The sequence below is a fragment of the Carcharhinus amblyrhynchos genome, chromosome 20 (assembly GCF_965287045.1).
Source record: "Carcharhinus amblyrhynchos chromosome 20, sCarAmb.v2.hapA, whole genome shotgun sequence".
In the NCBI taxonomy this organism is placed as follows: domain Eukaryota; kingdom Metazoa; phylum Chordata; class Chondrichthyes; order Carcharhiniformes; family Carcharhinidae; genus Carcharhinus; species Carcharhinus amblyrhynchos.
In genome coordinates this window covers 9112986-9137371 of record NC_137343.1, presented here as the reverse complement: position 1 = coordinate 9137371, position 24386 = coordinate 9112986, and the positions used below count along the sequence as shown (strand labels likewise).

Here is a 24386-nt window from a genome sequence, read left to right as displayed (position 1 = left end):
CAAGTAGGTGTGAAAGACGTTACATAAATTCAAAATACTGGAAATACTCCACAAGTCAGGCAGAACTATTCTGATGAAAGGTCATTGAGCTGAAACTTTAACTGTTAACTCAGTGCCACTCTCCCAAGTAGCTGAATACTTCCAGCATTTCCTGTCCGTGTTTCGGGTTTCCAGCACCCGCAATTTTCTGCTTTTAAATAAGTCCAAATGCTTTCTTCCTACTTTCAAATAACAGACAGGTTGGATCATGAAAATATGTCTGGTTTTCGCAACATCTCTAGTCAGATTGATAGGGAGCTGGATAGGTACATTGTTTTTACAGATAGGTTTTGGTTATTCCCAATCTTCCCAAATGCTAGCATTATTACAAGCTAATTGAGGATAGTTATGTGCAGCAGTCTCAGGCTCACAGAGAGGTGACTGGATTTATTTTTTGGAACAGAGTAAGTCATTTTTTTTAAAAAGAGGACTTGACATAAGGGGCTTAATTTTCAACTTCATTGCCTGGACAGTACAGTCCATTGTTTTAAAGTGGATTACCCACTCGCTGAAGAACAAACCCACTTCATTTCCATTGATTCACTCTGCCAGGTTACTGCCAAGGCGGGGATGAAGTTGAAGTTACCCACTTTAGAGTCTGCAGGGTTCAATGTTAAGAGGTTTCAATTAGTGCCGTAGCTATTTTACTAACTCCCTGCCCTGGTTATCTGACCTCAAGTCACATTGCAAAAATCGCTCCATCTCACTTACATTCCCGGTGATGACCATGCAGCCCAGCTGATCGATAATAAGAACATCCAGCTGGGACGGAGGTTGACAGAATTTCTGCTGCAGGATTTGCAGAATCGGTTCCATCACCTTTGGTGTGTCTCTTAATGCCACAGCGATGTGACCAAGTGCACGAATCGTGTGATCAGGAATCAGGTGGGCATCCCTGGATGGAAAAAACAAAATAAATCCAACAGGAATAAACTGAAGATGACCAACTCCTTATCTTGAGGCTGTAACAACCCAGTTCAGACTCTCCGGTCAGGAAAAATGTTATACATTTCTATGAGATTATCTCACATTCTTCTAAACTTCAGAGTATAGGTATGTTCCAATCAATTTCTCCTCGTAGCACAAACACCTCCCGCCAGGAACCAATTTCATGAACTTGTTTTGCGCAAGTATGCCCTTCCTTAGATATGGAAATCAAAACAGTCTCATAAAAGCTCTGTACAATTTCATCAAGACTCACTGTTTTTTGTACATTTTGTAGTCGATAAAGACAGCATTAATTGTCTATTCCTAATTATCTTTGAGAATTGTCCTTAGATAATGAGATGCCTTCTTAAACATACCATGGCATTGACCAGTGAGATAGCCAATATCTTTTCCCAAAGATAGGGGAGTCTAAAATTAGAGGGCATAGGTTTAAGGTGACAGGTGAGTGATACAAAAGGGTCCAGAAGGGCAATTTTTTTCACAGAGGGTGGTGAGTATTTAGAACAAGCTGCCTGAAGTAGTAGTAGAGGCGGATACAATTTTGTCTTTTAAAAAGCATTTAGACAGTTACACGGGTAAAATGGGTATAGACGGATATGGGACGAGCTTAGGTGTTAAAAAAAGAACAAATTGAGCCAAAGGGTATATGACTCTATACCAGATTAGTCTGTTAGGTCATTTCAGAGGGCAAATGAAATTCACCCACAAAGATGTGGCTCGGGAGTCGTATACAAGTCAGACTAGGTGAATTCATTAGATGTCCTTTCCTGAAGGACAGGCATGAAGCAGTTGGATTTTTACAACAAAAACCATTTTTGATTGCACGGGATCATTATGGATTGTTGTTGGTGTTTCTTTTCATGCACCAAATAGTGAGAAAGGCAGACTTTCACCTGATTTCACTTTCCAAGAATGCTATGTCTCCAGAGGATTATACCTTGAGGGGCATCACTCCACACTAAACATGGCTCTCTAGGCCTCTCTCTCACTCTTACCGCCTGCCATTGTTGTGTTGGAAGGATTTTGTGGGTCGAAACTCAGCGTGCTGGCCGTGTTATGAATGTACCTTCCTTGGTCATCAAGTCCTGGAGTAGTAGTTGAGCCCACAGCTCAAAGGCATGTTTATCCACAGCAACACATAATTTCCTACCATTACTGAAACTAGCTTTTAATTCCAGATTTATTTAATTAACTGAAAACGCGTGTTTCCAGATCATTAATCTAGGAAAGAGTCCAACCTGATAACAAGAAGAGCTGATTTTAAAAATTTAGTCAAAAAACCCTGCATATCAAATGCAATGATGTTGTTTGGTTCAAAAGCCAAAAATTGTGATAAAGAGACATATTTCAGCAACATTTTAAATGTTTTTGCAGAAATGTTGTTAATTGAATGATACTTTCTCACAAGTACAATATCAATAGAAGTTTTTAAAAATCACAAATGGAAATTGGGGCAAGCAAGGCTCGCAGAATGACATTCTCATTGGCCTCAAGTGCAATCTTACGAGTCTCGGGCAGACATGCCAGTAAAATTTCGGCCAATAAGCCAATTAGTGCAGTCAAAATAGGTTCAGTCAATCATGGCCCAGAGTTGGACGATTGCGTGAGCCACACACTGCAGGTACATGGTCTAGGGCACCGAGATTACTGGTCCTGTAACATTAGCTCTTATGTTATTGTTCCTGCTCTTGTTTCTTATGTTCTGGTCGCCACATTATCAGAAGGATGTGATTGAACTGGAGGAAGTGCAGAGGAGATTTATCAGGACGCTGCCTGGGATGGAACATTTAAGTTAAGAAGAGAGGTTGAACAGGCTTGGGTTGTTTTTGTTGGAGCAGAGAAGACTGAGCAAGCGAGCTGATCGAGGTGTACAAGATTATGAGAGACATGGGCAGAGTGGATATGGAGCAACTATTCCCCTTAATTGAAGGGTCAGTCACGATGGGACATAGGTTCAACGTGAGGGGCAGAAGGTTTAGGTGGGCTGTGAGGAAAAATCTTTTTACCCAGACTGGGTGACGGTCAGGAATGAGATGCCTGGGAGGGTGTTGGAGGCAGGTTGTCTCACATCCTTTAAAAAGTATCTGGATGAGCATCTGGCACGCCATAACATTCAGGGCTATGTGGCAGGTGCTGGTAGATGGGAGTAGGTGGGAGTTCAGATGCTTCTAATGTGATGGTATGGACCCAATGGGCTGAAGAGCCTCTTCTGCCCTGTCTGATTCTATGATTCTTCCGCCTGAGTCAACGCTCTCCCTAAACTGGATGTGTGCATGTTCTGCATCAATATGGAAGTTACCATGCAAGCCACTCAATTTGACCCCTTTAGGATACCTCGCATATACAACAGTGTAAAGACATTTAGAGGGGACCTTGGATTATTAATAGTAACTCATTTCAAATAGAATGCTTGAATTCACTTGGATAACTGAATGGAACAAAGAAAACACACCTTATACTCAAATTGCTAGATATTTGCAGCAAAGGTCAACACAAATTAACTTATGTTGTTAATGCTGTAGGAAACAGCAGGAAAAGCCTTAAACATAAAAGAAAGAGATTTTTGTCACAGGGTATTATTTTTCCATACTGATTCTCTTTAATTACCATATTTTCCTGTGTATAAGATTCTTCTTTCTCCAGAAGATCAAGCCTTCTCTTATCTACCATTGAAATGGATTTTATACGTTGATGCCTTATAAATAAATCCAAGAAAATCCAGTGCCTCATACCAAAGTGCCTTCAGTCAAAAATCACATCAATCCTATCTGGCAGTTTTCAAGCTGGAAGCTGTGAAATATGCAGAAGGAAATGGTAGGAACATGGCTGCTCACAGTAAATACGGCGTCAGTGAACCAGATTTGGATTTATAAAAGAAAAATGTGTTGTATGATTTTCCTTCTTCATTGACAAATGTACCAATAAAAGTGGCTTTTACTGAACCAGGGTTCCCTCCGGTCTCATCTTAAACATCCCTTTGACTTGTAAGTGAACGCAGTTCAGAAAAATCAGTAACCTAATCAATTTGACTTGTAATCACATCGACTTCAACACCAGAAAACACAGTACACGTAAACGTTCACACCAGTTCCAGAAACAGAAGGAGGGTCACAAGATAAAAATCTATTCTAAAAGGAACCATACGACTGTTTACAATCACATTCAGGTCAAACAATTTAACTAAGGAACCAGATAAGTTTGCAAATGTGATTTGGCTGTTGGATCACAAGCTGAAAATTAACATTCACTTCAAATCTACCAAGAAGATAATCAACAACTATTTTCTGTGAAATTCCACTAGCGTACGAGGGAGGAGACACCAGAGACAGCACGAGGAATAAATATTCAAACAAACCTGTAATCTATGTCTGGTTGTGTGACAAGCATACTCACAGAATGGAGAGGTCATTGTACAATATTTGAATTCTAAACAGAAGCACCATCACCACAAGAACTGCATTGTTTGGAGGCAACTTCTCAAAGTCAAGCAAGAAGAGCAACAAATACAATGTTGTCAGTGCTGTCCACACCTTGTGAACAATTGGAAAATATTTACTCCCTACCCGAATGATTTTGGTGTCATAATCCAAATCACTGACAATCAGGATTTCAGATCAGGTCAAACCTTTTAACTGTTGGGTTGCAAGTACCTGTTCAGGTTGGCAGGGTTGACAAATTCAGTTCTGAAGAAACTGCGTCTTTTAGCTGTTGGTTTGCCACTTTTTGGGTTGCACCTTTTAGGTACAGTTCATTTCAACGCCTGCACACGGGTGCTGCAACAGCTAGGGAAGGAGATTTAGTTCAACTATTCAGTTCATAGTCAGTACAACTACAGATTGAGGGGGATAGGGCAGTCAAAAGTAAAGGGGAACAGGCAGGAAAGTGCAGTTGCAGTCAAGATCAGGTCAGCCAGTAACTTAGCGAATGGTGGAGCTGGCTCAAGGGACTGAATAGCCTCGTCCTATCCCTTGGAGTATTCATGAAACTGATTAACAAGGGTGACATGTGTCTCAGTTATCTGCCAATCTGAATGAATTCACAGGCCTGGAGTGGTTCTCTCTGCTATAATATGACAATCATGGCTGTCCTACTGATCCATGCGTACGAAGGGGAAAAAAAATAGAAGTATGTTTTGCAGTTGGTCCCAGAGTTCTTTTAATCTCAGTGAGAATGAAATCTTCTCCAGTTAAAGGCTGGATTTTACAAATCAATACCAAAACATTCCGTCACACAACATTCTTATTCTTGAACAAAAAATTCAAGCTGGCATGAGTTATTTTAAAATAGCATGGAAAAATATCATGGAAAGAATGTTGTGACGAACACTTGAAAATCTTGATTAATTTCCCAAGTTAAAGAAAAACATTTATAGAGATTTTCTTCACTGGACATTTTTTTTTCAGCAGATAGTATTCATAAAATGGACTATTATTTAAACAAAAAAGGCATAGCGTTGTTAAAAGTAGATTAAATCTGTACCTTCTATGCAGATTTTGAGCTAGATGTATATGGAAAAAGGCATATCTAATAGGCTAGCCCAAAACTAGAATAACTAATTTGAACCTCGTTATTGTTACTCACTTGTCATTCTCTTGAGATATGTACAGACGATTGGATAGACTGGCCAAGAATGCTTCCACAATTACTGGGTCTGCAACTGAACCCGCCTTAAGGCACCTATGCAGCAAAACAAAAACACGGTATGAGCATCACACGTTTTTAAAAATCTGGCCACCAAGATTAAACCTACCACACAACTAATCTCACGGTGAATTTATCCAAATAATCACCCAAGACTCATGTCCATCAGAACTGGGTGCTTCAGACAGTCACACTGTTGGAAGTGTTGTTTTCTGGAAGATGTCAGGGGTAGGAAAGTTGTTGGAAAAAATTCTTAGGGATAGGGTGTATAAGCATTTGGAGCGTTGCGATCTGATGAGGGATACGCAGCATGGCTTCGTTCAGGGGAGGTCTTGCCTTATGAATCTGATAGAATTTTTTGAGGAGGTGACAAAAACGGTTGACAAAGAACGAGCCGTTGATGTCGTCTATATAGATTTCAGTAAGGCGTTTGACAAAGTCCCTCACAGTAGGCTGGTAGAAAAGGTTAAGGCTCATGGGATACAGGGACAGGTATCCAGATGGATTGAAAACTGGCTAGGCAACAGGAGACAGAGAGTAGTGGTGGAAGGGTCCTTTTCTAGCTGGAGGTCTGTCACCAGTGGTGTGCCGCAGGGCTCTTCTATTCGTAATATATATAAATGACTTGGAAGAGGGCGAACGTGGTGTGATCAGCAAGTTTGCAGATGACACAAAGATGGCAGGATTGGTGGATAGTGAGGAGGAGTGTCAGGTGACACAGCAGGATATAGACAGGCTGGTATATTGGGCAGATAAATGGCAGATGGAATTTAATCCAGATAAATGCGAGGTGATGTATTTTGGAAGGAATAATGCAGGGAGGAGTTACATGATAAAGGGTAGACCTATTAAGAGTATAGAAATGCAGAGGGGCCTGGGAGTGCAGGTGCACAAGTCTCTGAAGGTGGCAACTCAGGTGGAGAAGGTTGCGAAGAAAGCTTATGGTATGCTAGCCTTAATAGGAAGGGGTATAGAGTATAAGAACTGGCGTCTAATGCTTCAGTTGTACAGAACGTTGGTTAGACTGCATTTGGAGTACTGCGTCCAGTTCTGGTCACCTTACTACCGGAAGGACGTGGAGACCTTGGAGAGAGTGCAGAGGAGGTTTACCAGGATGCTGCCTGGTACGGAGGGACTGGGTGATGAGGAAAGATTGGGTAAACTGGGGCTCTTTTCCTTAGAAAGACGGAGATTAAGGGGGGATCTGATAGGGGTGTATAAAATAATGAAGGATATAGATATAGTAAACAGTGGCAGGCTTTTTCCTAGATTGGATACAAATATCACAACGGGTCACGAGCTTAGGATGAGGGGGGAGAAGTATAATTTGGATGCTAGAGGGAGGTTTTTCACACAGAGGATCGTGGGGGTATGGAATGCACTACCAAGTAAGGTGGTGGATGCAGGCACGCTGGACTTATTCAAGGTTTACTTAGATAGACACATGAGCGAAATAAGGATGGAGGGTTATAGGAGGCGGTTTTAAATAAGGGTCAGAGCCTCAGGATGTCCCTGGAAATTCAGGAGCAGTGGAGGATCTTTAAGGAGATCTTTCTTGGTGCTCAGCAGAAATTTATTCCGATGGTCAAAAAGGATAGTAGGAGGAGAGGTAATAAGCCGTGGATAATGAAGGAGGTGAAGGAAAGTGTTAAATTAAAAGCGGAGGAATTTAGAGTAGCTAAGAGTAGTGGGCGAGAAGAGGATTGGGAGAGGTTTAAATGTCAACAAAGATTGACAAAGAAGTTGATAAAGAAGGGTAGGAGAAACTATGAAGCTGGGCCAGCGCTTAATATAAAAAAGGATAGCAAGAATTTTTATAAATATATAAAAAGGAAGAGGCTGGCTAGGGTGAATGTTGGTCCTTTAGAGGATGAGAAAGGGGACCTAGTGGTAGGGGATGGGGATATGGCTAAGGTATTGAATAACTTTTTTGTTTCTGTCTTCACGGAGGAGGACGTGAATAATTTGCCGGGTGTTAGCGATGGAAAGGTGGTAGCACTGGAGGGTCTTAATGACATTACTGTTACTAGAGAGGTGGTGCTCGACAGACTGGAGGGGCTGATTGTGGACAAGTCCCCAGGACCGGATGGAATGCATCCGAGGGTTCTGAAAGAAATGGCGGAGGTGATAGTGGATGCCTTGGTGGTTATTTTCCAGACGTCGCTGGATTCCGGGGAAGTGCCGGATGATTGGAAAACGGTTAATGTTACGCCGTTGTTTAAGAAGGGTGCCAGGCAAAAGGCGGGGAATTATAGGCCGGTTAGTTTAACGTCTGTGGTAGGTAAAATAGGAGGAAATTAAGGAGGAAATTGCGAGGCATCTTGAAGGGAATTGCTTGATAGAGCAGATGCAGCACGGTTTCATTAAAGGGAAGTCGTGTCTGACAAATTTACTGGAATTCTATGAGGATGTGTCTAGGGCGGTGGATAGAGGAGAGCCGGTGGATGTGGTCTTTCTGGATTTTCAGAAGGCGTTTGACAAAGTACCTCACAAGAGGTTATTGCAGAAGGTCGAGGGACATGGAGTTGGGGGTAGGGTGTTAGCGTGGATAGAGGATTGGTTGTCAAATAGGAGGCAGAGAGTGGGGGTCAACGGGTGCTATTCGGATTGGCGGGTGGTGACTAGTGGAGTGCCCCAGGGGTCGGTGCTGGGGCCTCAGCTTTTTACCATTTATAAAGATGATCTGGAGGAGGGAACCGAGTGTAGGGTGTCGAAATTTGCTGATGACACCAAGATTGGGGGAACGGCAAATTGTGCGGAGGGTGTGGAGAGTCTGCAGAAGGATCTAGATAGGCTGGGCAAATGGGCCAGGAAATGGCAAATGGAATTTAATGTTGGCAAGTGTGAGGTGGTCCACTTTGGCAGGAAGAATGGTAGGAAGGACTATTACTTACGGGGCGAAAAACTGCAGCAGGCGACGGTGCAGAGGGACCTCGGGGTCCTTGTGCATGAGTCGCAAAAACCCAGCTTGCAGGTGCAGCAGGTGGTCAGGAAGGCGAATGGGATGCTGGCCTTCATAGCGAGGGGGATTGAATATAAAAGTAGGGAGGTCTTGCTGCAGCTGTATAGGGCATTGGTGAGGCCGCAGCTGGAGTACTGTGTGCAGTTTTGGGCGCCGCACCTGCGCAAAGATATTTTGGCCTTGGAGGGAGTGCAGAGGAGGTTTACTAGGCTGATACCGGAGTTGAGGGGGTTGAGCTATGAGGAGAGGCTGAATAAACTGGGCTTGTACTCGTTAGAGTTTAGAAGAATGAGGGGAGATCTCATTGAGACATATAAGATGGTGAATGGGATGGATAGGATAGAGGTGGAGAGACTCTTCCCGCTCAAAAAAGACAGTAGGACTAGGGGGCACAGCCTCAAGATAAAAGGGGGGGCGGTTTAGAACGGAGTTGAGGAGGAACTTCTTCACTCAAAGGGTGGTGAATCTCTGGAATTCTCTGCCCGTTGAAGTGGTGGAGGCTGCCTCGCTAAATATCTTTAAGACGCAGGTTGATGGGTTTTTGATAAGAGAGGGGATTAAGGGTTATGGGGAGAGGGCGGGAAAGTGGAACTGAGCAGCGACAGATCAGCCATGATCTTATTGAATGGCGGGGCAGGCTCGAAGGGCTAGATGGCCTACTCCTGCTCCTATTTCTTATGTTCTTACATGTGTTGATGTTTTGTCTCTTTTACTCCGCAGGTGCGTCGGTCCACCTTGTTGTCTAACGAGGGGCATGCACACGGTGGGTCGTGCGTGGGCCGCTCTTGAATGTTTCGAGAGTGGCCTAGTACTTCGTGTCATTTGTGTATGCTTAAAATGGACCAGCAGATGGGCACCACAACAGCTCAGTGACTATCACTGCTAGCTGTGCAGATACATGGATTTGGGCAAGTGTCTGTGGGAGTTTGCGCATTCTCCCTGTGGTTGCGTGGGTTTCCTCCGGGTGCTCTGGTTTCCTCCCACACCCCAAAGATGTGCTCTTAGGCTGATTGGTGTAACAAATTGTCCCTAAATTATTCTCCCCTGAATCTGGTTTCCAATGGGGGTACCATAAGCATAGACATGGGTCAAGGGAGGTGTGGGAAAAATACATTGCTAAGATGGCGGCGCGGGCTTGTTGGGCCGAAGGGCCCATTTCCTGTGCTGTCTTGTTCTTTGTTCTGTGATATCAAGCAGATGTCTGCCTTCTCACCCCATTGCACCATTCGAAATAGAGCAGGGGAGCTTGCCTCATGGCCAAACATTTACCTAGCAATCAGCATGATTAGAAGAAAGGACAGATTAACTTTACAGTAAGCTTGGTGATGATTATGGGGCCAAAAGATAAAATGCTGGAAAACGTCAGCAGGTTTGGCAGCATCTGTAAGGAGAAAAAAAGAGCTGACATTTCGAGTCCAGATGACTGTTTGTCAAAGCTAAAAGCCACAGAAAGGCAATAAAGAAGTAAAAGATACAGAACAGTTAAAAATGTGATGAAATTAAAACAAAGGAAGGGTGGAGTAATCATCTGAAGTTGTTGAATTCGATGTTGAGACTGGAAAGCTTTGAAGTGCCTAGCCAGAAGACGAGATGCTGTTCTTCCAGTTTGCATTGAGCTTCACTGGAACATTGCAGCAAACCAAGGACAGACACATAGGCATGGGAGCAGGACCATGTACTAAAATGGCAAGCAAGCGGAAGGTCAGGGTCCTGATTGCTGAGCACCTTCGGTCTGTGCACAAAGTGATCACCCAGGCTACGTTTGGTCTCTCCGATATAGAGGAGACCACATTGGGAGCAGTAAATGCCATACACCAAATTCAAAGAGGTGCAAGTGAAACGCTGCTTAACCTCGAATGAATGTTTTGGACCTTGGATGATGAGCGTAGATGGGGGAAGGTACCATGAGTGATAGGAGAAGTGTTGGGTATAGTGGGTGAATGGACTAGGTTATCCCAGAAGGAATGGTCTCTGCGGAATTCTGATGGAGGGAGTGAAGGGAAGATGTATTTGGTGGTGGCATCTCGCTGGAGTTGGTGAAAATGGCAGATGATTATGCTTTGCATGCGGACGCTGGTGGGGTGAAATGTGAGAACAAGGGGGACTTTATCCTTGTTCTGGGAGGCAGGGGAGGTGAGAGGGTGAGAGTTGTGACGCAGGAAGTGGACCGCACACTGTTGAGGCCCTGTTGACAACTGTAGATGGGAATCCATAGTTGAGGAAGAGGGAGCACATATTAGAAGCACCACCTTGGAAACTGGCATCATCAGAACAAATACGACGGAGGCAAAGGAACTGAAAGGGATGGAATCCTTACAGGAAGTAGGGTGTGAATAGCTGTAGTCCAGATCGCTGTGGGAGTCGGGGGGTTGTAATGGATATTGGTAGATAGTCTATTGTTGATTATGGGGCTGTGTGTGTAGATTAGCTGCTGAAAAACTTTCCATCTGAACATTGATTAACATTTTTGCTGGCTGTGAAATACTTCAGGATGTTTCTGTGGTTGTAATAGAATCCCTACAGTACAGAAGGCGGCCATTAGGCCCATCGAGTCTGCACCAACTCTCTGACAGAGTATCTTACCCTACCCCTTTCCCCAGCCTTATCCCTGTACCCCACACATTCACCATTGTTAATCCACCTAACCTAATCATTTTTGGATAGTAAGAGACTTTTTTTTTGACTATGGCCAATCCACCTAATCTGCAGATCTTTGGACTGTGGGAAGAAACAATCACCCAAAGAAAACCCACCCAGAAACAGAGATAATGTTCAAACTCCACACAGAGTGTGTTAAATACACTGTGTAAATGCAAGGAAAATGGCTGTTGTGCTTGCCCATATAATAGTGACCATGTTTCAAATATAAATCCCTAATTCTAATGCACTTTGGGATGTATAATGGATAGAACAGGTGAATAGAATGATAGAATCCCCACTGTGCAGAAGACCATTCCGCCCATCAAATTTGCACCGACAACAATCCCATCCAGGTCCTATCCTTGTAACCCCACATAATCGCCCTGACATTAATGGGAAATCCCACTCAGACCTGTTCCCTGTAACCCCAAGTATTTGCCCCACTAATCCTCCTAACCTACTCATCTTGGGACACTAAATTGAAATTTAGCTTGGCCAATCCACCTAACCTGCACATCTTTGGAACATGGAGGAAACTAGAGCACCTGGAGGAAACCCACGCAGACACGAGGAGAATGTGCAAACTCCACACAGACAGTTACCCAAGGCCAGAATTAAACCCGGGTCCCTGGCATAATGAGGATGTTCTTTATTTATTTATATCGCAATGCCCCAGCTTACATGGCTTCAGCTTTTCTTACCTGCAAATGTTATCGATAGCAATGTCCCTCAGCTGTTCATACATGGATGGCTGGTTTTTCTTCGAGGATAGCACAGTCGCCTCTGAATGCTCATTTGTTACGCTTATTTTAATATCAGTACCTCCTTTAACAAAAAACAAAATTGCACTGTTATGGGAATATTAATGGTTTATAAGTCTCCTAGGAAACTACAAATGAGGCCACATATCTGGTTTAACAAAACCTTTTCCCCTGTTATTACCTCCACCATGAAAGAGAGACAGAGGTAGTTTTTTGCCCACCTCCCAGGTTGTTATATTGTTTAACAGGCAACAAAATGCTTCAAAAACTAACAGACGACATCAACAGAATTTGGTAGATAGATAGGGTGTAGTACAAGGAAAAACTAACATTTGCAAAGATGGAGATTCACTCTTAATGATTTATCTTGGAGGAACCGTGATCTAATTGAAGCAGATTTGGATCCTGGATTTTTAAACCATCTGTTAACGCTAGGAAATAGGACAATTTGACTTGTTTTTAAAATGCTGTGGAGTGTTCGATTCAAAATGTTGCTCATTATTTTAGAGTGTTGTGGATTGTCTCAGCCACGGTCCTGGAATTTGTCAGAGCTGTCAAAATGAGAACAAAGTTTTCACAGCAGGTTCTTGGTTGTGAATAGGGACCTGAAGTTTCTTCCGTGAGGCAGAAGCTCTAAGAAGAAAAATTCTCAGTAGTTTTATTACAGGACAGGGGCAGTGGTAGCCTCCTAACTCTGGGCCAGAAACTCTGGATTGAAGTCCCACTTCAGGACTTGATGGCCACAGAAGGTGCATTTGTAATGTGCCAAACAGGCTGACCATCAGCCTGCAAATCCTTTCAATTTGTCTGAAGGCAGATAGTAAGAGTTTCCTGGCCTGGTCAGCCTTCCTAATGACGGTAATGGCAAACCAACGCAGTACTTTGCCAAGCACAATCATGGACCAATCTAATGATAGTCCATGGTCACCAATGCCCTCTTAGGGCATGGTACCTGAAGGGGGAATTACTGAACATCAACCAAGCAGGGAAAAGCTACAAGGAAGAGCTGCGTAATTGTGGAGTTAACACAGCATGGTATGTACTCAACTGAGCGTTTTCTTCATTTGCAGTAATTCTGTATTCTTGCAACAAAGACTTGTTTAACCTTCATCTTAAATTACACAGAATATAACCAAATGAGGAATCTGTTGCCACAATTTCACCACTATGTATTGTATTTGCTTAGAATGTTCTAGGCTGATCCTTCTCCTCTATGCCTTTGCCAATAAAAATAGGTGGTTAGGTTCATTGATCCAAGCAGGCGCTAAACTGTGGCAACTAGTGGAATTTCACAGTAACTTCATTGCAGTGTTACTGTAAGCCTACTTGTGACGCTGATAAATAAACTTCAATTTCCTTGTAACAAAAATTCCTCAGAGTGTGTTTTTTGGTCCACAATGTTTTTTGTTTAAAACGTAGACCGTTCACAAATTCGCAATTGACTGTAGCTGCATTATGAGTTAAGCATCCAGTTACCTGAATTGTACTGACTGTGGTATTTGTACACCTTGACAAGTACTGGCGAAGGGATCACCAAAAAATCCCTTAGCGACGTTGTGACAGAATGAACTGCGACAGGGAATCGTTCACACAAATGTCCCAGACCCTGGTCGGATAAAAGAAAATATTTTGAAATGATAAGTGCAAGCAACACCCAAAATTGGGTGATTGATACCAGCAAGCAAATTAATTGCAAAGAAAAAGAAAACCACCAAAAAAAGATGGATTGACAATCAAGCTTTTGCATTTAGAATCAATACAATGGTAGGTTGACACTACTTCCCTCAAAAATGGTTGCACCCTGTTAAAGCGGTTCTGACACTAATCTGAGCGTCAATTCATGAAACATGTTAAAACAGCAAAAATGTTGTCACTTTGGCAGTTCCTAGGCATATTGAGTAACATCTCCTACAGTAAAGGTCTTGCAGCTACACACACTTCCTGTTCAGAGACATTTACTTCCTCCTGCTGTTATACTTGTATATCCATATTTTCCAGCGCACAGCACTAACCAAACAACAAAAGTTCCCGTGGTTGATTCATGGTTGGTTGAGTTTAACTGATCCTAGTCTGGACAGAAAGTGAAACACTGCAATTGGTCCCTGGGCTAAAATGCAGAAACAACAGACAGGGTTTCAATTGTTGATTGGAATAGCGAAGTAATTATCAATTTTACACTGGACAAAAGCAATTTACTGCAGATGCTGGAATCTGAAACCAAACTGAATGCCCTGGGGGAAGTGGTGGTGAGCCACCGTCTTGAACTGCTGCAGTCCCTGTGCTATAGGTACACCCACAGTGCTATTAGGAAGGGAGGATAAAATTGTGCAAAAATTGTGTTTCATGAATTGATGCTCAGATTAGTGTCAGAACCGCTTATCTTTAACAGGGTGCAACCATTTTTGAGGGAAGTAGTGTCAACCTACCATTGTATTGATTCTAAATGCAAAAGCTTGATTGTCAATCGAGGGATTGCGTTTAGGAGTCGGGAGATAATTCTGCAACTTTATAAGACCCTTATCAGACCCACTTGGAGTACTGTGCGCAGTTCTGGCTGCCTCACTACAAGAAGGATGTGGAAGCTATTGAAAGGGTGCAGAGGAGATTTACAAGGATGTTGCCTGGATTGGGTGGCATGCCTTATGAGGATAGGTTGAGGGAGCTAGGTCTTTTCTCCCTGGAGAGGTGAAGGATGAGAGGCGATCTGATAAAGGTTTATAAGATGTTGAGAGGTATAGATCGGGTGGATTCTCAGAGGCTATTTCCCAAGACTGAAATGGTCGCTACGAGAGGACACAGGTTTAAGGTGCTGGGGAGTAGGTACAGAGGAGATGTCAGGGGTAAGTTTTTCACTCAGGGTGGTGAGTGAGTGGAATCAGCTGCCGTCAGTGGTGGTGGAGGCGAACTCGTTGGGGTCTTTTAAGAGACTTCTGGATGAGTACATGGGATTTAATAGGATTGAGGGTTATAGATAGGCCTGGTAGGTAGGAATATGATCGGCGCAACTTGTGGGCCAAAGGGCCTGTTTGTGCTGCAGTGTTCTATGTTCTATAAAAAAGAAAATGCTGAAAAATCTCAGCAGGTCTAGCAGCATCCATAAGGAGAGAAAACAGTTGACATTTCAAGTCCAGATGCTTTGACAAAGGTTCATCTGAACTCAAATCATCAGCTGTTTTCTCTCCTTACAGATGCTGCCAGACCTGCTGAGATTTTCCAGCATTTTCTCTTTTGCACAATTTTACACTCCCTTCCTAACAGCACTGTGGGTGTACCTATAGCACAGGGACTGCAGCAGTTCCAAGGTGGTGGCTCACCACCACCTCCCTAAGGGCATCCAGGCCAGCAGCCAGTGAAGCCTACATACCTTGAATGAATTAAACAAAAACAATACACACAACAACCTCCCATTGCCCTGTAGTGGAGACAAATTTGGAGCATCACATTGTACTGAAAAACGCCCTATGCCCTAAGATCATAGCTGATCTTTTTGTGGACTCAGCTCCATTTACCCACTCACTCACCGTAACTCTTAATTCCTTTACTGTTCAAAGATTTATCTATCCTTGTCTTAAAAATATTCAATGAGGCAGCCTCAACTGCTTCACTGGGCAGGGAATTCCACAGATTCACAATCCTTCGTGTGAAGAAGTTCCTCCTCAACTCAGCCTCAAAATAGAGGAAGCAGATTTAGGACTATGTCCCCTAGTTCTAGTTTCACCTGCCAATGAAAACAACCTCCCTGCTTCTATCTTATTCATTCCCTTCATAATCTGATATGTTTCTTTAAGAACAGGCCCTTCGGCCCTTCAAGCCTTTGCGAATCATTATGCCCTAACTGATGCAATTAGTGTTGTTTTTGTTGGGAAATTCAGAGCTGGCCAGGGTACCAGAACTTTCTTAGGAAAGTGCTACATGATTTTTTTATTTACATCCATGATAACAGGCACCAGTTAAACATTTCCTCCAAAAGATGACTTCTCTAATGATCGCCTCTCTCTCATTAATGCCATGTCAACCTAGATGAGGTGATCAAATCCTCGCCATAGAGCTTGAACCCACTACCTACCTATGTCAATGCAAGGGTGTCACCAAACAAGCCTGACGCTTTGTAGAAAACACAGGGAATAACATCGTGGGTGGCACAGTGATTAGCACTGCTGCCTCACAGCGCCAGGGACCCAGGTTCAATTCCTGGATTTATGTCACATCTGTACTGACTTTGCACATTCTCCACATGTCTGTGTGGGTTTCCCCTGGGTACTCCACAGTCCGAAAGATGCGCTGGTTAGGTTCATTGGCCATGCTAAATTCTTCCTCAGTGTATCCGAACCTGCGCCAGAGTATGGTAACTAGGGGTTTTTCACAGCAACTTCAGTACATTGCGTAAGCCTACTTGTGACAATAATAAATAAACTTAAACATCATTCCTTCATATTCATTATTTAAATATACCTGCAAACAACAAATCAGCAGGGGCATGTGCGACAGAATTATTTTGCTGGAAGTCTTCGACTGCAGTTTCTCCGAAAGTTTTGAGCAAAGATTTTCAGCACCTTTGTTAAAAGAATGCCACAAGTTAAATCTCTGAAAAAATAGAACTTACTCTTATGTAACCATAAATGTAGGCTGTACTTCATGTTACCATCATCTGTTTTACTCATTACTCTCAAGTATTTCTGTATCCATAAAATGTATTGAAAAATTGCTATCATTAAAAGACCAATAAGTAAACAACTTATTGCACATGTTCACATATATCCCTGTTAAAGCTGTGGATATCAGTAAATTGTGGGGGCTCGGGGACAGGTATCAGAACGGGAGACTCCATGCCTCATTGTCAGGGTCCCTGTCAACAAGCATGGGGTCAGGATCTCCATCTGGCCCTGGTGTTGGAAGACCTGAAGTCTGAATGAATATCCAGTGTCGGGAAACACAGGTGCTAAAGCAGCCAAATCAGTGAGGGGAATGAAGAGTCACCCTCATGGAAACGTATCTTAGTAAAGGGAGTCCTTTAAGGGTAGGAAGTTACTGATACATTAAAAAGGGACCCATAAAAATATTTAGCCTTCTGTGGCCACAACACAAAACTTGCCCAATATTTTCAACTTCATTGGGCCACTCAAAAGAAAAAAGTACTGTACAGTAAATCATAGAATCCCGACAGTGCAGAAGGAGGCCATTTGGGCCACAATCCCATCCAGGCCCTATTCTCACATATTTACTCTGCTAATCCCTCGAACCTACGCATCCAGGGACCAGGGGCCTAAGGGGCAATTTAGCATGGCCATCTTTGGACTGTGGGAAGAAACTGGAACACCTGGAGGAAACCACGCAGACACGAGGTGAACGTGCAAACTTCACACAGAGAGTGACCCAAGGCCAGAATCAAACCCGGGTCCCTAGCGCTGTGAGACAACAGTGCTAACCACTGTCCCGTCCAAATAAACAGAAAATATGAGATTTCTGAATTCTTTCAAATATTCTCTACCTTGTTCATCTTTGACGGCCCACACCATTAAATCCACACACGCCGCATTTGCTTGACACCTGAGTTTCAGAGGGTTAAACTCATGATGGATATAGTCCATATCATGCAGGATCTTCTGCAGTTCTGACTGGCTGCTGTTAAACTGCTCGAGCACAAAATCGTGAACCTCCTTCACAAACGCTGTCTGGAGATCTATGAGGGCCAAAGTAATGAATGCTGAAAGTACAGCAAAGCGATTTCGGCAACTGAACTTAACCGAGCTCTCAAAAACACCGATGCATCCATTAACAGCATCACACTATTGTCAGGCAGGAACATACAAATGGCACTGATACCCCGTGTGGGTTGCTTAGAAGATATGCTGATTCACAAACTTACACTTTCCAGAATCTTTACGGTGCAGAAGGAGGCCACTTGGCCCATCGAGTCTACACCAACTTTCTGACACAGCGTCTTACCCAGGCCCCATTCTCGTAACTCCACATATTTACCCTGCTAATTCCCCCAATCTATACATCTTGGGACACCAAAGGGGCAATGTAGCATAGCTAATCCACCTAACCTGCACATCTTTGGACTGCAGGAAGAAACCAGAGCACCTAGAGGAAACCCACACAGACGCAGAGGATAACGTGTGAACTCCACACAGTCACCCAAGGCTGGAATTGAACTCGGGTCCCTGGCGCTGCGAGGCAGCAGTACTAACCACTGTGCCACCGCGCCACCCCACCTGTGGAAGAAATATTTTTTGCTGACATTCCTTTAATGCTGGATAGAAATGGTGACCTGCCTCTAAGTCTATACCCTTTACCTTAACCTCAGGTGGGACCCAATCAGCCCATTCACTGGAGTGAAGCAAATTCCCGCATATATTGGAATAAAACAAGAAGCCACAGCAAATATTGAACAGAAGTTGCAGGAAGTATTCCAAGGACATTCAATTCCTAGGTTTCAAACAATTTAATGAATAATACTACTGCTGACAGCTCACCTTTCATGTGATACAAAGTGTCTCTCAGCATCTTAAACACCACCACGTAAAGAGGATCACTGAAGTTTCGATAGTACAGATCCAAATTGGCATTTGCCTAAATAGCAAAACAGACCTAACAATTATTGTGACGCTCATTTCAGAAAATCAAGCATGTTTTGACTCTATTCAGATAAAACCCTTGGAAATCAGTGTTTCCAACTCAGCTTCTTTCCAGAAAATAGCCAACCGCAGAGTTTACATCCTCAGATAGGCTGTAGATACTGCACATTATCCGACCAGAGAGATCTGGGACATTTCTATACTTAGGATCTTGACAGAACAAGCAAAGGCTATTTGCCCATGATACCGGCTCTTTGAAAGAACTATCCAATTAGTCCCAAATCCGCAATATCTCCATGGTCTTGCAATCCATTCCTTTTCAAGTAGAGATCGGACTTCCTTTTGAAAGTTAGCGTGTAATCTGTTTTCAGATCTCCTTTCAGGATGTGAACTCCAGGTCATAGAATCCCTACAGTGCAGGAGGAAGACATTCGGCCCATCGAGTCTGCACCGACTCTCCGAGGAAGCACCTTACCCACACCGCCCCCAATCACTACCACTGTAGCCCCACATACTTACACCACCAGTCCCCCTAACCAACACATCTCCGGATGCTAAGGGACAATTTTGCACGGCCAATCCACCTAACCTGCACATCTTTGGAATGTGGTAGGAAATATTAACCATTTCTGGGGAACAGAGGATTTCCAATTCGAGCAAGCATTCCCAGATCTGATACAGCCACAGCCATAATACTGCGCAACGGGCTTTCTTCCCAGAGGCTTTTTATGCCTTGTTGTTGTAGTTAGGTACTGTGACTGGGATAGTGTCTCACTGCCGCTTACCTATAAATGCAACTGGAACAGGCAGCAATGGTAATAAGACATAGGAGCAGAATTAGGCCACTCAGCCCACTGAATGGCTGAGCAGACTCAATCATGGCTGATATTTTCTCATCCCCATTCTCCTGCCTTTTTCCCATAACCCCTGATCCCCTTATCAAGAACCTATCTATCTCTGTCTTAAAGACACTGAACTACCTGGCCTCCAAACCCTTCTGCAGCTAAGCATTCCACAGATTCACTACTCTCTGGCTAAAGAAATGCCTCCTCATCTCTGTTTTAAAGGATCATCCCCTTAGTCTGAAGTTGTCTCCTCTAGTTCTAGTTTTTCTTACTAGTGGAAACATCCTCTCCATGTCCACTCTATCCGGGCCTCGCAGTATCCTGTGAGTTTTAAAAAGATCCCCTCTCATCCTTCTAAACTCCAACGAGTACAGACCCAGAATCCTCAACCGTTCTTCATACGACAAGTTCTTCATTCCAGTGTTCAATCTCGTGAACCTTCTTCTGGACCCTTTCCAACACATCCTTCCTTAGACATGGAGCCAAAAACTGCTCACAATATTCCAAATGGGGTTTGACCAGAGCCATATATATCCCTGCTATTGTGTTCGAGGCCTCTCAACATGAATGCTAACATTGCATTTGCCTTCCTAACTGCCGGTAATGAGCTACCAGCAATGACATGCAAAACACACAAAAATCCCTCTGTGAACAAACTGATCTGCCTCCATCTTGTTCAGCTGACAAATCATGGAGCAGATGCTGAAAACAGTGGTATAACATGTTAGGGGATATGGGGAGGTTGCAGTCTCCAGCGCACAGTGTGTGCCATGTTTTAAGCACTTGATGTGACTTTCTTGATTGATAACATATATAATGATGACATCTGCAGAGTCTTCACCTCCTCTGTACCCCTGGCAGCCACAAGCAGAATATAGATGAGTCTATGGCAGAAACTGGGCTCAAGATATTACAGTATAATTCTGCTCCAGCACTTTGCCTCAACCTTCCTTTCCGAACGGTTCTCTGAAATGCACCAGTGTGATTGTTACTTTAATTCCAGCCATCCAGTGAGCCTCTTTAGTGAAGGCTAATCTCAGGCTGGACTTTGAGCCACTGATCTTGAAGCAGCCTGAAAACTGGTACTTTGTGCCAATAAGCAAACTGAGTGATGACGTGAACATCGAACTGGAGTTTGTCCCTTCATTCTGGTTTGGATTTGAATCCACTTGCTAGGAATGAGATGACAGTGAGTAATCCACTGTGTTGTCTGGGCCCCGAACCAATCATTTCATTTTAGACCATTTTAATCTGGATTAATAAAGCAGCAGCAAACCGTGTAATTCCAAAGCAAGGAGTGATTCTTCACCTCAGTAACCTCTGCCAATATTGCATCCAGTGTTTTCAAGACTGACTCAGCTACGATCCGTTTAACCTATGGGGAGAAACAGAGAAACATTTTTCAGTCATATGATGAATTAGGCAACCCGAAGAAGAGAACTCTAACAAGCTGGGGTTACACAGTCATCCGTGGAGGACACCATTGTTCGGTATTAGAAAAACCGAAATCAAGCATTTAGGGTCCGAGGCAAGCTCACCTCAATCTTGCCCACCAATAAAACCAAAACTAAAATGAGAAGATAGAATTAAAGGACATCTGAAACTATTCTGTGCTCCTAAGAACCACAGGGTTAATTTTGTGGAAGTGTTATAATACTTTTTCCAAAATCATACACAAATAATGAACCTCAATGAGCAGATACAGGATCCTGGCTTAATATTAACAGAAATGAAGGCTGGAATTTTACCATCCCACCTGCCAGAGGAATCACAGTGGGTGAGGGACGGACCGTGGAAAGGTCAATTGATCTCGGGCGGGATTTTACGGTTTCGGGCAAGCGAGGCCGTAAAATCCCCGCTGTAAACTTTAGAGTCCACCTTTTTCTTAATCGCTTGTTAAATCAGGGCCTCTCCTGAACCAGGGTGGCACGGTGGTTAACACTGCTGTCTCACAGCTCCAGGGACCAGGGCTCAATTCCCGACTTGGGTCACTGTCTGTGTGGATTTTGCATGTTCTCCCCGTGTCGTCTCCTCCACCAGCCCCGCACCCCCGCCCAGGTTTCCTCCGGGTGCTACAGTTTCTTCTCTCAGTCCAAGGATATGCATGTAGGTTGATTGGCCATGCTAAATTGACCCCTAATGTCAGGGGATCAGCAGAGTAAATACATGGGGTTACGGGGATAGGGCCTGGGTGGGATTGCTGTCGGCGCAGACTCGATAGGCCGAATGGCCTCCTTCTGCACTGTAGGGATTCTATAATTCTATGATCCTGTGAATCCACACCCTTGTTTTCTGGTGCTTGAAGTGAACTGCTATCGCAAATGGACAAACTGAACAAAAAGCAGATGAAGCAGTGTTAGAAGTCAGGAGATAATTTGGCTTGGGTACGCAAACATAATTCATCCCCACTTCAAAGACATAAATCCTGTACTTGCATTTATAAATTCTTATCCCCATACTCCTACAAGAAATTTGCCACATTGCAATTACTAATGCTGATGCTCCAGCTACCTATGTGCACTTACAGCATGCCATGCGTACGTTGGTCAGGAACTTATAACAGAAAGTTTAACAGTAAATGTACACAAAAGATAAGGTTTCACAATATATTATAATGAATACAGCTAAGATGTGTGCATTCGTACAGCTCAAAAACACTTGAGTTACTATTCCTTTCACATAAAATTTAAATTTTTTTAAAGCCTGAAGTTAATTTATTAGTGTCACAAGCAGGCATAAACTAACACTGCAATGAAGTTACTGTGAAAATCCCCTAGTGCCTGTTTGGGTACACCGAGGGAGAATTTAGCATGGCCAACGCAGCTAACCAACACGGCTTTCAGACTATGGGGAGGAAACCGGAGCAGCAGGAGGAAACCCATGCAGACACAGGGAGAATGTGCGGACTCCGCACAGACAGCGACCCAAGCCAGAATTGAGCCTGGGTCACACTGGTGAGACAGCAGTGCAAACCACTATACCGCCAACGCCAATATTTCACAACCAGAAAAAGATAAGGGAGCAGACAGCACACAAGTGGGAGGGATGTGTGAAAGTTTGATCAAAGGTTGGGTTTCAAGAACGTACATACCATTTGAAGTAGCTGGCGGAGGTATTCTAGTGGAATATGAAACTCTTTTGTACTGCAGCCAGTAAACAGTGGAGAGACCGAGAAACTTGAGCTAATGGTGGAGAAGTAATAATGAGGATCCACAGCACTGCCGTCAGGGAGGTAAGAACCTATAGCACAGAAAGCCAAAATTCAGGAGTACTCACATTAGAACATAACCCAACTTCTTCCAAGAACAATAAAAATACAGCACAGAAAGAGGCATCTCTGCTGTCCTTTGTTAATTAGGATTAAGCCCCCCCCGACTCCCCTCCTCTCCCCGAAACAGAGGAAACAAACATCAGACATTCGTCTATTTGTCTAACATGAAAATTTGTGTTGACATTCCTCAGTTAACTAGGTGCGTTTTGAAATATTGTCATCCTATTTTGATATAAACTAACTGTATGCGTTCTCGTTCATTTTACAACATAAGTCAGCGCATTTAAACAGCTACGGTTTTGTTAAAAATGAAACCACTGAATCAATCTTTGTAACATTAAAGATGCAGCACTTTACCTTCGAAATAGTGCAAATTGGTTGCTCCAGGTGAACTAGGAGCAGCAGTAGAGCGTTCAGGGCTTGCCTGCAGATTTATGAAAAAAAGAATGACAATGTGCAAAAAAACAGCAAAACTGACTTGAAGCAACTACATCAAAAACATGATAACAGCTGATTCAACACATACAGGGTATTAAACTTAAAGGATAAAAGTGAATGCTTTAGGGTGAATCAATGCACGTCCTAATGAAGTCAGTACTAAAACGATTTCTTATACTTCCCAAGTTAAATGCTAATTTAGTTTATCAGTATTTTTACTTTCTTCTAAAACACAGAGCTTTTTTTTGCAGAAAACAGTAAAGAAAACTTAAAATTTACTTTTGCAACTAAATTTTTGAAGTTTGCGATAAGACCACTCCGCTTAAAATTTATTTGTGATAAGAGAGAAGGGCAGCATGGTGGCCCAGTAGTTAGTACTGCTGCCTCACAGCGCCAGGGACCCGGATTTGATTCCCGGCTTGGTGTCTGTGCGGGGTCTGCACATTCTCCTTGTGTCTGCATGGGTTGCCTCTGGGTGCTCCGGTTTCCTCCCACAGTCCAAAGATATGCAGGTTAGGTGGATGAGCTATGCCACATTGCCCCTTAGTGTCAAGGGAATGAGCTAGGGTAAATGCATGGGGTTATGGGGATAGGTGAATTGGCTGTGCTAAATTCTCTCTCAGTGTATCTGAACAGGCGGCGGAGTGTGGCGACTAGGGAATTTTCACAGCAACTTCATTGCAGTGTTAATGTAAACCTACTTGTGACTAATAAAAATAAACTTTAAACTTTAAAAAGACATCTTTTAGAAACTTAATGCACATGGTGAATACTAAAATTGAATGTTGTCTTTAACCTGGGAGACATTGGTTACACTGCTGGCTTTGTGCCGTAAGCTGTCACATGACTGGCAGGCTGTCAGAAGGGAGCTGGGCAGGATTGATCGAAAATCATTGAAGGAGCGCCGCCTCAGTCCATCCATCTCATGAGGCGCTTTGAGTGATTGTGGGGTTATTTTGGGAAACAGCTTTGAAAGAAGAGATTCGTCCGTGTTACTGTAACGTCCAAACGCTCTGCCAATTCCAATCAAGCAAGGCACGGCATATCTGCACAGGGTTTCTGCAAAGAGGCAAAACTTGTTGATAATAAAGAGCAAGCCAACGGAATACTGATACTGAACTTGATATTTACACTAAGAAGTCTCACAACTTGATATTAACAGTAAGAAGTCTCACAATGCCAGGTTAAAGTCCAACAGGCTTATTTGGTATCAAGAGCTTTCGGAGCACTGCTCCTTTATCAGGTGAGTGGAGAGGTAGG

General features: G+C 43.4%; 1 protein-coding gene across 2 annotated transcripts in view; it reads right to left on the bottom strand.

Moving 5' to 3' along the window:
* pi4kab (phosphatidylinositol 4-kinase, catalytic, alpha b) overlaps positions 1–24386 on the bottom strand; it is a 177014-nt gene that overhangs the window by 131989 nt on the left and 20639 nt on the right. For both annotated transcript variants that reach the window (XM_080208072.1, XM_080208073.1), the window contains exons 6-16: positions 23923–24185; positions 23046–23112; positions 22509–22657; positions 20727–20792; positions 18471–18567; positions 17480–17671; positions 16444–16544; positions 13468–13597; positions 11932–12055; positions 5569–5664; positions 751–934 (exon numbers count right to left, since the gene is read on the bottom strand). In XM_080208072.1, the coding sequence (XP_080064198.1) occupies positions 751–934; positions 5569–5664; positions 11932–12055; positions 13468–13597; positions 16444–16544; positions 17480–17671; positions 18471–18567; positions 20727–20792; positions 22509–22657; positions 23046–23112; positions 23923–24185 (1469 nt within the window). The remainder of the gene's footprint in view (positions 1–750; positions 935–5568; positions 5665–11931; positions 12056–13467; positions 13598–16443; positions 16545–17479; positions 17672–18470; positions 18568–20726; positions 20793–22508; positions 22658–23045; positions 23113–23922; positions 24186–24386) is intronic.